The following is a 15,931-nucleotide window of genomic DNA, read 5'->3' on the forward strand; positions in this document are numbered from 1 at the left end:
AAAGCCTACAAAGCCTGTGCTGTCCCTATCACTGCATCATTGCTTGAACAGACAGTTTCACACAGGTTGTCACACGTGCAAATGAGGTCACCAAAGGGGAATTATGCTGTCAAACAAAACAAAGTCTATCTCAGGCTGTAAACATATGAGATGCCTTTTCTTTCAGCTTTTGGGTTGGATAATTTTGTGAACAATAGCAGAGGGAAAGAAGGACAAAGGGAAGAAGAAAAAGATAGCAGGGTAGCTACTATCTGCCCGATGGGTTCAGTTAATTGCTGTATTTAAATTTGAAATCTCTCCAAGACACACTGTGACTGGGGCCTATGCAGGGTTTAAAGATCGAAGTGCATTGTATGTAGATCTAGAGAGAATTTCTTTCACTAGGGCCTGCAAAGGCTGACAGTGCCAGCAGGAGGGAGGTCAGCACAGCCCTTTCAGTATAAGGCAGACAGCACTGCACCCCACTCACATGCCTAGAGCTAAGCCACAAAGACTGGGCTAGGATGAGGAGCTGGCTGGCCAGACCAAGCCAAATGGCAGAATGGGAAACAGCACAGAGACAAGAGCAGAGCTACACACCAGTCACACCAGAGTATCAGCACGGTATCAGACTCACAGAAGCTGCATGAAATTCTCCCAGGTGGCCTCTCTCGCCTGTCTGCGAGGACTGTGACAAATAGAAGCAAGAACATTGATAGCTTTATAACCCTGAACAGAGACAAAATGAACAGAAGATTACAACCAAGAATAGCCAGTAGGTCACTTATCTTGTTCATCATATATTATTGAGAGTCTCTATTTTTCATTACCTATGTTCAGTACTTGTCTCATCTTTTTCACGTGGTCTTACTGCACATGCAAGTCCAGTGTTTCCAAGCTTTTGGGCAGTTGCCTGTGGTGGCACTTACAAGGGCAATGTTTCAGGAGCAGCAGCCCATGTTGAAAAAAGGGTTCTCAAAACATTTCTCCTCATGTGCAATCCTTTATGATCTGAATAGATATTCTAACATTCTGTCCAAATATTTGTGTCCCTGACCATCCCCTATTATATCTCTGTTTTCATTGGAGATCTGTCACCTCTTGTGAGAGCTGTCCCTCATCCTTCTTGCCTGTTATCAACTCTGAGTCTGTCTAGGGGACTGTAGTTTTTGGATAAAGTGAAAAGGAAGCATTTCTGGGATACTGTTTAATGCCTTGGAGTGATCTCCTTCTGTCAGAGCTATATGGGTGCTATTGTGTGAGGCACAAGTTTTTTGGTAGAAAGCATGGACAACTCATCCACTTCTTTGGCTAGTGCTGAGAAATTTGTTTTCAGAGATTTCATTTTCCAACACAGGAGAGCATTAGACTGCAAGATCAGGAGTTAGGCCGTACATCAGCTTGCATATATGCAGAATAACTGGTTTTGTTTCTGAGTATTTTGGGTGCTCTTTGATTTCTTTGAAAATATTTTCACAACCTTCCTTTTTAATACCTCAGGGGTTAAAACCAACGCAGTGCATAGGAAGAAGACATGAAATAAAAAGCATATAATGTTTTCACCTTTTATGTGAGTTTGTCCCTCCTTCCTTGCAAATAGAAAAGCACAGTTTAAAACAAAATGGTGCATGACCAATTTTTTAGTCATTGTGTCTTGTTTTGTGCTTGCAAGATACCTATCATGATTTAAAACCCCCTTTCAAGCAACTCCCCTTCCTTTCCTTAGAGAAGGGAAATGCTGGCCTGCACTCAGGGGAATGGGGATTCGGACAAGTCCTGGAGTGTAAAATTACGCTGATTTTGGCTCAAGTTCCACAAGGTAGATCCAACAGAACTGGAAAATATCTACATTTTCCCTGGAAGCTTTGGTATCCCCTTACAGAGTTTCTTTAAGCCTACCCTGATGTTTCTCAGAAACAGAAGCATGTATGAGAGCACAGAAGCAATTCAGAGAACTCTTGCCTCAGATCAGCCCAACGCTGTCTATTCTCTAGGTACGTGATCAAAAAAGAGGAGAAAATTGACTTACAAAGTCATAGAGATGGGAAAATCCTTCTAAATATTCAACTAATTCTGCTTCCCTGGCTCTGATCTCTCCAGAACTGAAGAACTGACTTTAGCTCTGTTGTCCTGAGATGAAGCCCTTGCAAATCAAAGATTTATGCCAATTTCCTCAGATTTAAAAACCTCCTTTCCCACTTTTCTGCAATTCTTTGTCTGAATGCCACCAGGGTGACAAGAAAAACATTTGTTTAAGTCCCAAAGGCCCCAGAGATCTTAACATTACAGAGATTTTGAATGCGTTATCTGGCATAACAGAATGAAAGGTAGGAGGCACAGTGTGCAACAGCTTACCGTTGTCCCAGGACCATGAAGAGGTGTGTAGAAGCATTTTGGTGCCCAAGAAATTTTGTGATTTCCATTGCAGTTTCTCCCCAGAGATGCAGGTTCAAGGCTGTGTATTCCAGAACGCCCAGGCATGTCACTGCTGCTTTGTGTGTCCTCCTTACCTGTTAACAGCAGCATCCTTCGGCACTCTCTGGGCCTACATGCAAATCACATGCAAATCACAGCCTTCACTGTAAGGGATTGCAGGAGTGGTTAAGAAAAATACCAAAACATTTTGTTCATAAAGAATGAGAAGGTAACCCAGGAAAATGATATTTCAAGCAGCTGACTCAACTGTATAAATTGCAACAATGCAAAGCATCGTTCTGTCTTTTCTTGTAAATTCTAAGTCACTAAAAGCATCTAAACCTTTACAGTGGAAATAAATGTGAACCAAAGTAATTGATCCTAGACTTACAGAGGTAGAAATAACCAGACACCTGGACAGGTCTGACTTCAACAGAAGCCAATGCTTAGGTGCAAATTGGATCAACAATTTCTAACACATGTCTCTGTTTAATTACCAGATCTGTACTGTGTTTGCTTGGGTGCTTGATTTTTTGGCATTTCTTTTCTCTCTAGGATTTTCAGAGGCTTCAGATTTCTACTTTCTGCATACCACTTCTTTCTTTCCAAAGAATTCCTGCTCTTTTTTCATGTTCCATTTTAAATCAAGTCCCACCTACAGCACATTTTGATATTTCTGAGCTGTCACTTCTACCTATGATTCATTTTTGCGTGTTTTGTCATTCCTAATTTTGCAGTTTCTTGAAGTGGCTGAGGAAGATGGCAGGTGATAGAAAGATCTACAGGAGAGAAGGAATAAAACATCTTGTGTTTCTTAGTGAGCTAAATCACAGGCTGTGACATTTTCAACAGTCCATATGGAGGTGATCAAACTGCCCCCAAAGGACAGCAAATGCTTCTCCACAGAGCCTGTAATATGCATATATAAGACATTTCAATCATTTCTATCGCCTGGCATTTCTCCTTAGGTTCTGTTTCCTATATTCCCATGACTTGGGGATTTTTCAGTCCTTCAAGGCAGAGCAGGAACTGGGCTGATGGAGATGGCATATTCCCCATTGGCAGAAATGGGCAGATATAGGGGAATGTTGGAGAATATTTTTCATTGCTGTTGTAAAGCTGAAAAGAAAGATCAATTAATAGAATTAAACTACCTGTAAACTTCTGGATTAATGTCTCCTCAGCTAGATCAATTGAACAAGTAATTAAAAAAAAAAATTCTGAGTTGAAATCAGATAAGAAAAACTCCACTCTCCAAGATACAGAGAATTAGAACATGAAAACATGATACTTCAGGCACTGTGAATCATCTGGAAATCTTGAAATAACTCTACCTAACTGAGACAACTCTGAAGAGATTCTGAAGATATGTATACATTTGTTGTATTTGGGTCCATTTTCCTTTCTTTTTTTTTTTTTTTTCCACTAAGGTGTCTCTATCAATGTCTCATCTGTCTGCATTCCACAACTGAATTGTAAACTATTTCCCATCTTTCATCTGCAGATTGAGAGAGCACTGCAAGGATCCAATCAAGCCAGATATTAGTTCAAATTCATAACTCTCAACTCAATAGCTAGTCCCATTTTGCTTTTTAGATACAAACTCTAATGATGGTTGCTTAAATTTCACATTGCTTTCTTCACTGTCAATTACTATAGACCTCTTCTTTCTGACACGTCTTGGAACTGCTTCAATATGAAGTGTAGGCAGGGGTGTCATTAGCAGTTTGACATACACACATGCTACTTCTACAGCATCCTGGTCTGTTCTGTTCCAGCATAATTAATTAAACCTGGCATGTCTCTGCACTAAGGAATATACAGGGACTGCTAGCATCTGGAGTGCACTAGACAACAGCAGCTTCTTTCAGGACTATTCCCATCGAAGTTAATGGGAACAACTTCTTGTCAGTCTGCTCACATCCTTCCTCCTTAACAGGAGGCCTTAGGAGCAGAAGCAACCAGGAGACAGGAACCCAGGGAACACCACTGCACATACATCTGCATGTAGGTCCCCACTTAGCCCACACCTCTGGAGAAGCAGCCCTACCTCCAGTGCTGTGACATGTGGGGCAGTTCCATCTGTCCAAACAAAATCCATAAGAGATCCAGGATTAGAGAGGGCAGTGGAATATCAAAACTGTGCTGCTCCTACACTACAGAGACCCTTTCAGTGATGGGGTTTATTAGCCCAGGTGCTGCACTGCACTGACATGGCTGTATTAGAAAGTTTCCAACAGCTGACCTGGATTTTCTGCACACTTCCACTGGAAAGCAGCTCTTCACAGACAGAACAGGTCCTTGAAGAGCAGGTGATGGTAGCTAAATTGGTAATGCTGCCAAGCTATTAATGAGTTAGAAAACAGTCTCCCAGCCATGGTCAAAGTGTTATTCATCCAGACAAAGCTGCTGCTCAGAGCTGGAATGAATCGAGCAGCAATAAATAAATGTCTCTCACAATCATGAAATGTTTGAAAAAGGAGACTTTTAAAAGCAATCTAAGTGCTGTTTTTGAGATTAGTTTCAACCTAAGACCTCCTACAAAACTGAAGCAAGTGAACCATTTTTTCTGCATGTCAGCACATTGTATTAGAGCAAACTTTCATTTCCCAAGCATTATACAAAAGAATTCCAAATTCATTTAGGTAAAGGTCTACCTCCTACAATGACAGACAGTTGTCAAACACACTTGGTTCCCAAGGACTGAGATAGATTGAGGTGAATAAAAAAAACCCAAGACTATTGTGCAAGAGAAGAAATTTCGAAAAAGCTCAGACTATTTCTAGAGAAGTAACACAGTCATTAAAGGACGACAGCTTTCTTTATAGATATAAGGATCATGAAACTTTCCAGAAGTTGAGTCAAAGCCCTTTGCTGTTTCTATGAAAAAGCTGAATTCACACAACATCCAAGGATGCTGATTTTAGCTGTAAGGTTAAAGGCAAGAGACTTTATTTTACTGAATGCCACAGTGCCAACTTATTGCATTAAGGGTTGCTTCATTTTCAAGCTGCAGCAACTTCATAATGGCATCTTTAAAACATAATGTTCTTTTTTTATACTGGAAATGTCACTCAGCAAGTAAAACTAGATCAACCATATCCAATTCTGTCCTTGTGATTAGTTTTCATAGCTGGTCTTTCATATTGTGCTTAATGCCCTGAACAAGATTAATCAAACCTGCCTAACCCATCGAACTTAGTGGTTACACCAAAAAGCCCACTATGTAACAAAAAAAAATAATTAGTATAAGGTCAGGGTTGAGGACCAAATATGCATTGATTTGATTCAGAAATCTATCCTTTATCAGTAAAACTCCCATGAGATTAACAACACAGCTCTAATGGAAAGCTAGGACAACAGAGGGGCAATGCTGAGCAGAATGTGCACTGCTTTTTGCCCCTTGCTTATATACTTATAAGCTCAGTTCATCTGTTACAGGATGACAGTTACTGGAGATAATTCTCCTTTTCAAGATATTATGTAGATTACTTTCCAGGAAAACCTCATTCAGTGCTGGTAAAAAAACTGCAGAATTTTTTTCTGGGGAAAAAAAACTCTGGGTCATCTCATCTTGCAAAGACTATCAACAGACATGCACAAGATTCAGAAGCACTGTTTGAAAAGAAACAATGCAAATTCCAACCTCACATTTGTACCATGGTTTTGATGTGAAGGATCCCGACAACAGAATACCAGCGTTTCAAATATCTTTATACGTTTTCAGTGTTAGTGAAGTGCTAACTGAGGGCATGCAGTTTCTCTCCTGCCAGAAACCTCTGGAGAGTCACCTATGTAAAGATGATATTTGAAACATGGTTTCTCTAGTAGTCAGTCTTTGTCAGTAACAGCCTTCTCTCTATTTCCACTTTTTAATGCATTGAAGATGCCTCTTATTCTCCATTCCTTTCTTTCCCTCTGCCCTGCCCTGGCAGTTCTTTAAATAACCACATGTGTTATTTGGTGGCTTTTAGCAGAGAGAGCTGAGCATAACTGTCAATATATTTTCCAGTAAATTCATTAGGCAAGAAGAATACATTTTTTTTTCTATTACATCACCCTTACACTCAGGACCATCACTTCACTTTCCATTTTATATTTAAATCTGCTTCAAAACATTACATATCATATTACATTAGACCCTGTTGTTCTGTGCCACTTACAAATGGCAGGAGAAAATTGGGAGTAGCAGGCTAATGGCCTAATTTACAGACATGGTAAGGCATCTGGAAATCAAGTTTCTACCATGACCCTCATCAGGGATCTATTATTAGCTCAAATCCTGAGAAAACTTTCTGGAACTTCAGAAGGACTCCTTCAGCAAACACCGCCAAGTCATCCAAAACCAACTTCCTGGACCAATGTGTTTAACACTTGGCAAAGTTCTCATCTACACTTGGAAATACTCTGCTTCTTCTCAGTGTCCTCTCAGCAAACCCTCAATCTTCTTGCTCCTTCCCTGGGGACGTTACAGGTAGGCAGTGAACACATCTGCCCCCACCTTCAAGACACTGAGGACAGCAAAACTGCAAAATGCAGATATGTGCCTGAGTAATGACTTCCTCTTAAAATGCCCCAATGTGCAAGAGTGAGAAATAATCTAATTCTCTTCACACTTTATCAGATGCTGAAGACATTAAGTCAGCAAAGAAGGCATCAGGGAAGGCAGAACTAAGTATTGTTGTCCTAGGAGGCTAAAACTGACTGCTCTGACTCACTCCAGCTGCCAGCTCTGCCCTGCAGGGCAGTGTTACTTCCACTTTCACCCACATTAGCAAGAGAAGTCTCCTGGCATTGGTCTGCACTGGGATGTAGTGACACAACAGAGAGTTTCACATTGCCCAGAGAAAGGAGATGGAAGCACTTTTTGCTGACCTGCCACATGCTGGGCAGCCTTCCTAGTTACGTATCCTCCCTGGATTACACTTCTCCTAGATCCAGCTATTCCAGTGTCAGCCATTCAACAGGCTCACATGGTTCTGTACCAACCTGCCCTAGCTGCTGGCAGGTACCTGACCCTGGAGTGATATATAAGGGAGCTGGGTGTTTCTTCAGGGCTTTGACTTAAAGATTAACCTCACCTGTGGATGAGAAATGCCTTGTGTTAATCAGTTACCTTAAAATCACCTTCAAAACAGGGTAAAGTGAAATATGCTTTATTTCCAAGGTGATTTATTTTCAATCTATAAAATAAACAACCCAGTTTCAAAACTTTATAAAAAATAAAAGTGAAGTAAATGAAAAAAAAGTCTGCCACTATTCTGATCACATCTGAAAAGTTGACTATTTGTATTCCTGACTCATTTTAAATCGTCTTCCTGTTGAAGCATGTTAACAGTTTTTTCAGCCAGTCTCTCTTTTGAGGTTGTCCAGCTCCACCCACATTCCACCTTGCTTCTGGATGCCTATCAAATTTATTTCATTCTGTCTTACCCAACAGATAACAAGAGGATGATTAAAACAAAGGAAGGAAAATGTTTCTTTAAGGAAATAATTATTATTTGTTGTACTTGACTGGCCTCTCAGCGATTTCTTGGCTGGATGAGAGGTAAAATTCTCTCTGTCCAACAATCTCATGTCCCTTTATGCATATATTTTAGTGTGACATACCTTCATTCGTTGAACCCTGCCACGATTTGGACATTAGTAAATGCAGTTGCTACAAATATTTGCATATGTGTAGCTCTTACTCTGACCAGGTACTGAAGCAGTCAGTACTACTTGTGGGCTGACTGGATCCCATGCCTGGCTTTGGAGGGAACCATAAATTCCATTGATAATGTAGGTCTTCCATGTTCTGCACTTCCAAATTCACTGCTTCTTACCACGTGTATGGATACTCTGCATGCGTAGCTCAAACTGCCAGTGTCACTTTCCTTCTTCCAAAAGATTTTTCAACTCAGACAGTGTTCTGTGTACTGACAATGGTCTCCTTTGCTCTGTTTTTGCCTATTAAAGGCCAGGTCAACCTTTATCTCTAGCAATATTGTGGGCTGAATAGCCCTTCCCCCCAGGCCATCTGGTCACATGCCTGTGCTGCTGACACAGCTGCTAACAAAGTTGTCAGAGACCCAGAGAATGGAAAGGATCCAGCCTAAAACTGTTCTCCAGGCAGCTGTGTGATCCGGTGTGCTGACACAACCGTGGGAGCAGCATAGGATTGTAAAGGAATGTCAGGGAGCAGAATTCTTTAGGCAGCCCAGCCCCCATGTGTCTGTCAGGTTTTTCATCACATCAGCCAGTGAACTGTGCTATGTCAGGGAGAGCTCTCCCTCCCCACTAAGCACCCATGTCACCTATTCACAAACAGGAATCCAGAGAAGACCAGATTAAGGAAGGTTTGTCATTCCAAAGGAATGACAAAGGGCAGTAATTGTGGAGCAAGATGCATCCATAACTGAAGCAGAAACCAGGAGTTTTGTGGCATATGGAATACTTCTCTTTACAGATTTTAAGAAAAACTAATTTTAAATTTTGAGGGTTAAGACTGTCCACTGCAGAAAGGCAGGGATTGTCTTCATGTCCATTTCAGTGTTGTCTCTGGCTAATGGGTATCCCCAGTCCTGCACAAACTGCCCACAGGAGCTGACCCACACAGAGCTGTCCCTGGGACTGATCACAGACCAGAACTCTAGAAGTACAGCTTACTTAGAGCTGTTCAAGCATCCTCCACAGTACAGCAAAGTTAGTGTGCATTCTCCTGTTAAGTCTCCTTATTCTTTCCTGATCTATAGCCACTCTCTACCTTGGGAAATGAAACCTGGCAGCACAGGTGATTTTTCTTCCTACTTCCATCTGCTGCTGCAAACACATGCTGCAAGTTAAGGAGCTATGAATGATGGAGTGTATGTAAATTAAACTTAATGACAGCTGCTGAAAGACCGAGGGGCTAGAAAGGAGAGCAGAAAAGTCTTTGGGAGGAGTATGTAAATGAAGAGAAAGTTCGTATGTTGACTATGTTGGGAAAAAAAGAACTTGAGGAACAGTGGAGATTTTAAAGGGTGGGAGTAGGATTAAAAAGGTGTTGTAGGTCTGTAAGGAGGCAATATCATTCTTCTGGTGAATCAAAGAAGATACAGATTCTTAAAGCCATTGATCTATGTAGCCTGATCTATGTGAGATCCCTGAGAGTAAAAAAACCATGTGCAAATTCACTCTTTTAGAAATGGGACACCTTCTCAGAACATGGCTAAATCCTGCTCTGACATGATATGGTGCCTCAGAAAACACTAAAGCGTGGTTTTCTGATGAGACATCCACCACTTACTCGGGTTCAGAATATTGTAAGTGAATTAAGTTGTCTGTTCAAATGGAAAAGATCACTAAGAATGGCATTACTAAGTCATGACCATAAACACCTTTATTCACAAAGTAGACAAATTACCTGTAGACAGATTGGCATCCCTCCAGTTATGATCTTTCTTCTTGATTTATTCTTGGCTCCAAACTTAGAAACATTAATCAGAATCCAATGAAACAGGCTCTTTGAGAGGCAGGAAAAAACAACAAAATATTTCAACTTCCTGACTACTCATTATTTATAGCAAAATGAAGACTGGCACGTATCTAGGAGTTTTTCCACATTATTTGCTGTAATCAGTGGGTTTCAATGCCTAATCATACAATGACAGCATCACCAAAAGGAAAGATCTCAGACATTGTTCAAGACAAATAATGCTGCAGGCAAAAATACAGAAAGCTTCCCTAATCACACTTGTTATAATGAGGATTCCAAACTTTACCCCCACAGTTTCTTGCAACACTTCTATCAGTATTTGGCATGTGACACTAAATAATTGAGATGCTAGTAGTTAGGGACACAAGGAGTCACAGCAGGAAGAAAAGATGTCACATGTCACCATTGACACAACCTGTTCCTGCTGCTGGCACTTTCTTTAGCTCCTGTGTCCTGGCAATATATTTTACAACCTTAATACAATTCTAATTGCTTTAGGAGGTTTTAAAATATGTCATGCTGATCTGTGTTGAATTCAATGGAAATTGTGTTCCTACTGCCAAAATGCATAATTAAGAACAAGATTTAGGTATCTTCTGGGAAATACAGCTCATAAGAGGACTGGTTCTGAGGTCTGCTATACTGTCCTGCCTGAGGAGAGAAGCACAGCCTAAAAAGTCAAACCAAAGCACTGTCCATCATCCATCATGGACATGTATTTAGTGCAGTTGATATGGTCATCTAGGGGCAATTTCTGTGTCATTCTCTGTGCTTTTTTTTCATAAGAAACCAGCAACATGGAGTTACGAAAACTGCCAAATGCTGATAGCAAGATTCATTTCCAACAGAGCAATATCCCATTTACAGCCCCATCTTGCATTGGTAAAGTGAAGGCTCTTTTTTCTGTTGGTACATTCACCAGGGTTTAAATGTCCTAGAAGTTCAGGCATTTAGTGGATCTCCCAAGCAAAATGTTCTCATGTGTACAGACACTCTCAGAAACTAAGGAGTTTCAACAGCCAGCTAAACAGTTGGTAAGGTTCTATCTTTATTTATACTTGAAGAAAAGAAACCATTTCTAAGTTGCCAGGCTTCATCATCAGAGCACATCTATACTTAGTTTTTAGTGACAACCCCAAAGGTTAAAAAAATATGAGTTACCCTCACAGAAAAAATATCACTGACATTGAAATAGCAAGATGTTTTTGTATGGGATTTTCAGACTTTTCTTTGACAATTGGGACAGCTGACTCTACATATTGATTGAAAAGATCACAGAAATGGTAGAGAGGTGGGAAGAAGACATCTACAGATGTCATCTAGGTCAATGCAGTCACCTAGAACAGGTTGCAGAGGATGTTGTGCTGAGTTTTGACTATCACCAAAGATGGCCCCTCTGGCCAACCTGGTTGCAGTCTGCAGTTAACTGTAAAATTTTTTTCCCCTTAGATTTGAGTGTAATTCTCTACATTTTAATTTTTGCCCATTGTCTCTTGTGTCTTTTTCTTGTCATCACTGAGAAGAATCTGACTCAACCTTTCTTACTCCCCAGTATGTCAATTTCTCTCTTATATGGGGGAACCCAGACCTGGACAAATCACTGGAGATGTGTCTCACCAGTGCTGAGTAAAAGGGAAGAGCCACCTCCCTCAACCTGCTGCCAAAACTCCTCCTACAGTAGCTCAGGTTATTATTGGTCTCCTTTGCTGCAGGGACACATTACTGGCTCATATTCAACTTGGTGTCCAAGAGAACCCCAAGGCCCTTTTCTGCAAAGTTGCTTTTCAGCCAGCCAGCCAGTTCCAAACACAGCTGATCCATGGTGTTACCCATCTCCATATGCAGGACTTTGCTTTTACCTTTGTAGAACTTCATGAGGTTCCTGTCTATTTCACCAACCTGTTGAAATTCTTCTGAGTAGGAACACATCCCTCTGGTCTATCATCTGCAAATTTGCTGAGGGTGTACTTTGCCACATCCCTCAGGTGATTAGTGAAGTTTTAAACAGTTCTGGACCCAGTTTTGACCCTTAGAATACTCCACTAGTGACCAGCTTCCAGCTGGACTTTGTGCCACAGCTGCCGTCTGAGCCCATCGGTACAGCCAGTTTTCCAATATGCTGTGCTGTCTGATTACCTCAACCATCCATCACCATTTTGTCTTAAGGATGTCAGGGAACAATGTCAAAAGCCTTGCTAAAGTCAAGATAAACAAGTGCTGCTTTCCCCTCATCCACTAAGCCAGTCAGCTCACCATGGAAGACTATCAGGTTGGGCCAGGTACAATTTCTCCTTTATAAATCCGTGTTTACTTTCCTAATCACCTCCTTGTCTTTCAAGTGTCTGGAAACACTTTCCACGGTTATTCATGCCCTCATGCTCCCAGGGATCAGGGTGACACTGACTAGCCTGTAGTGCTCCATATTTTTTTCCCTTGAAGATAGAAGTGGCATTTACTTACTTCCAACCTTTTCTAGGGAGCCTTATACTCATTCCAAGTAATTTCCAGGCAAAAAGAGCCTGACCACCACCTTTTTCCCAGGTTTCATACCTTAGTTCCCACTTTGTGATCCATACTCCTCCCTTTCAAGTCTTAGCATTGTAAAAATCAACCAAACATCCATGTTACCACAGGGTGACACAAGGCTGAAGAGGCACAAGGGAGTACAGCTACTGGGATGCTTCTGCACTTTCCTGCCCTTCCTTCTAAGCAAAGGAGTAAGGATCCTGCTTTTTTTGCCTGTCTGCTCTCCTCCAGGAGCTGGAAAAGTGGAGCAAACATCTGAACAAAAACATTGGAGACTGAGTTTTATCTCCCTAGAAACTGGCTCTTACCACAGCAGAATCATCATTACCTTTGGCCTCTTCCCAAATAAAAAGCACAAAGCTTGCAGATTATTATCAAAAGCAGCTTCCAGCTTTGCCTGAGAAGTGGTTCTATACAGGGACAGAAACATTACTGAAATGCAAATTGAAGGAGTGAGAATATGCATTGCCAAAAGGAGAAGTTAGGCAACATAAGGAAAGCGTATTTTCAGAAGAGAGATGACCAGTCTTTCTCCTCTTTCATTTAAATGTCAAACCCTTCATATGTTTAAAAATCCCCACACAACACATCCAAGTACCTCAGACCCAAAGGGTGACTTTCTTGGCCAGCTTGGAAAGAATATTTTCACAGTCTATGTTTCCTTCCCTGATTCCACATCTACAAACCCAACTTTATTTCCAGAACTCCATGTCAGCCCAGTCTCCTTATGTTTGCATGGTATAAACCTGGCACCATAGGCCACATGCAGCTACAGAACCATCTTGGCCATCTCTCTATTACAATGCTTTTCACATAAAGTTTTCAAGTCATGTATCTGTACCTACATTCAGTGTGACACTCCTGAAGTATGCAAAGCCAGTGGATCAGACCCTTCAGCAAGGTAGAATTTTTTTTTGCTTGAAAGTATTTTGAATTAAAAATAAATACTAGATTTTCTAATGTATCCAGCTATTTGTTTCATATTTTCAAGATGTGAACAAGGTCTAGATGGACTATGTAAACAAGCAAAGTAAGAGCATCAGTAAACTGTGAAATTGGGCAATTCTACCCATTCGACCTAAATGGATTACTTATTTGAGACAGTAACTAAACTCTGACTCTGGCAGCTGAGACTATCATGCCCAGCTGGGGATCAGATTGTACAAAAATCTATCCTTTTCTAAAGGGCCCAAAAGAGAGGTGAGATAAATACCCATACCTTACCTTTAAAGTTTAAGTGTAGAAGAGAACAAGATGTTGGTGGGAAACCACCCAGCATCTTTTCAAAGGTGTTAGCTGTGCAAATTCACCCACACACTGGTACTTACAATATGGCTTTGCTGGCATGGGAGGGCATTGGGAAAGAAGAGAAATGCTCTTTTGTGTATCAAATACAATTCTGATTTCTTTGAAAGAAGATTTTAAGAAAGATGACATAAAAGCAGAGTTTGGTTTGTGCCCTTCGGATCCATGCCTGGCTCCAGTCTTCCACAACTTTTAACAGAATTGGAGATAGCTGGGATTGGATTCCTGTCACACTGGGCATTTTTTGTATAAAACAGAGCACATAGAAAACTACACACAGATAGAGAAGACATCCATGAAAGAAGTTAGGTATCCATGTACATAACAGAATCACAGAGCCAACATTTAGGTTGGATAAGTCCTTTAAGACTACCGAGTCCGACTATTATCCCAGCACTGCCAAGTCCACCACTAAACCATCTCCCTAAGTGTCACATCTACAAGTCTTTTAAATACCGCCAGGGATGGTGACTCAACCATTTCCTGCACACCCTGTTCCAATGCTTGACAACCTTTTAAGTGAAAACATTTTCTTAATGTCCAATCGAAACCTCCCCTGGTGCAACTTGGACTCTTTCCTCTCATCCTATTGTCTGTTACCAGCAGAAGAGGCCAACCCCCACCTGGCTACAACCTCCTTTCAGGCAGATGTAGCGAGTGATAAGAACCCCCCCTGAGCCTTCTTGTTTCCAGGCTAAACACCCCCAACTCCCTCAGATGTTCCTCACAGGACTTGTGCTCCAGACTCTTCATCAGCTCTGCTCCCCTTCTCTGGACCTGCTCCAGGACCTCAAAGTCTTTTTTGAAGTGAGTGGCCCAGAGCTGGACACAGCACTCAAGGTGTGCCCTCAGCAGTGCTGAGTACGAGGGGACAATCACTGCCCTGGTCCTGTTGGCCACACTACTCCTGATACGGGCCAGGATGCCATTGGCCTTCTTGGCCACCTGGACACACACTGGCTTATGTTCAGCTGGCTGTCAAGCAACATCCCCAGGTCCTTTTCAACCAGGCAGGTTTCCAGCTGCTCTTTCCCGAGCCTGCAGTGTTCAATGGGGTTGTTCTGACCCAAGTGCAGAACCCAGCATTTCATCTTGTTGAACCTCACACAATTGGCTTTTTCCCATTATTCCAGCCTGTCCAGATCCCTGTCTAGAGCCTCCCTACCCTCCAGCAGATCAGCACTCTAGCCCAACTTAGTGTCATCTGCAAACTGACTGAGGGTGCACTCAATCCCTTCATCCAGATCATTGATAAAGAAATTAAACAGGACTGGCCCCAACACTGATCCCTGGGGAACACCACTTGTGACCAGCTGCCAACTGGAGATAACTCTGTTCACCCCCACTCTCTGGGCTCAACCAGCCAGTTTTTATCCAACAAAGAGTACATCCATCCAAGCCACAAGCAATCAGTTTCTCTAGGAGAATGCTATGGAAAACATACTTCATGGCTGTGCTACAATAGTTAGAGAGCACCTCTCTCTCACTGGCTTCAGTACAACATTAATGCAAAGCTGTAATAATTTTGTACTCTTCAAAAGTCTTGAAGCATTCCTATCTCAGAAGCAAAGCATAATTTTTCTGCTTTCTTTCAACAAATATCAAGCCTGCAGCCTCAGCTAGCATATTGGTCATGAAGATAAGTAGATATTTGCTTCGGTGCTTTCTTTGCTCCACATATTAAATTTTCCATTGCATTTGATCACTACCTTAAATGGAATCTCCTTCTCAAAATGTGCAGAATCATCTCATTATTGGCTCCTAAAAGGCAATATATAAATATATATAAAATAGAGTCACCTATAACATATAGTCTTTGTAATAGTGAGATGTAGCATTTTATAACTATACATTTATGTATATATAATGATATGAAAGAAAAAAATTATGTACACTTTTACACAAACCACATACCATTTTTTTCCTTAAAGAAATATATCCTGAGGTTTCAAGCTGAAAAGAGTATGAAAGAAGGAAAAGCTACTCATGACTAAGACTATTTGCACATGTTAATATACTGCTGGAAGTTATTTAGGTACTGTAGTAATGGCTGAATATCTGTAGAAATATATAGTAAAAATATATTCACTAACAACAATCTTACATTTCACTCATTTGCTATCTTTCTGCATACTATTCTTGGTTATTTCCAAAACCATTGGAATGTCTACAGAAGTCATTAAGCTGATACCTGAGGGAACCTCCTTTCATCCATGGAAGAACTGCAAAAATTTCTGTGAAGTTTCCACC

General features: G+C 41.2%; 1 protein-coding gene across 1 annotated transcript in view; it reads right to left on the bottom strand.

The window, feature by feature from the left end:
• Window positions 1–612: 612 nt before the first annotated feature.
• Window positions 613–15,931, bottom strand: part of NEK10 (NIMA related kinase 10) — a 123,671-nt gene continuing 108,352 nt past the window's right edge. The window contains 2 exon segments of the mRNA XM_053936078.1: window positions 613–708; window positions 2,335–2,524. Of these exon segments, the coding sequence (XP_053792053.1) occupies window positions 613–708; window positions 2,335–2,524 (286 nt within the window).

This window comes from Vidua chalybeata, chromosome 1 (assembly GCF_026979565.1).
Source record: "Vidua chalybeata isolate OUT-0048 chromosome 1, bVidCha1 merged haplotype, whole genome shotgun sequence".
Classification (NCBI taxonomy): domain Eukaryota; kingdom Metazoa; phylum Chordata; class Aves; order Passeriformes; family Viduidae; genus Vidua; species Vidua chalybeata.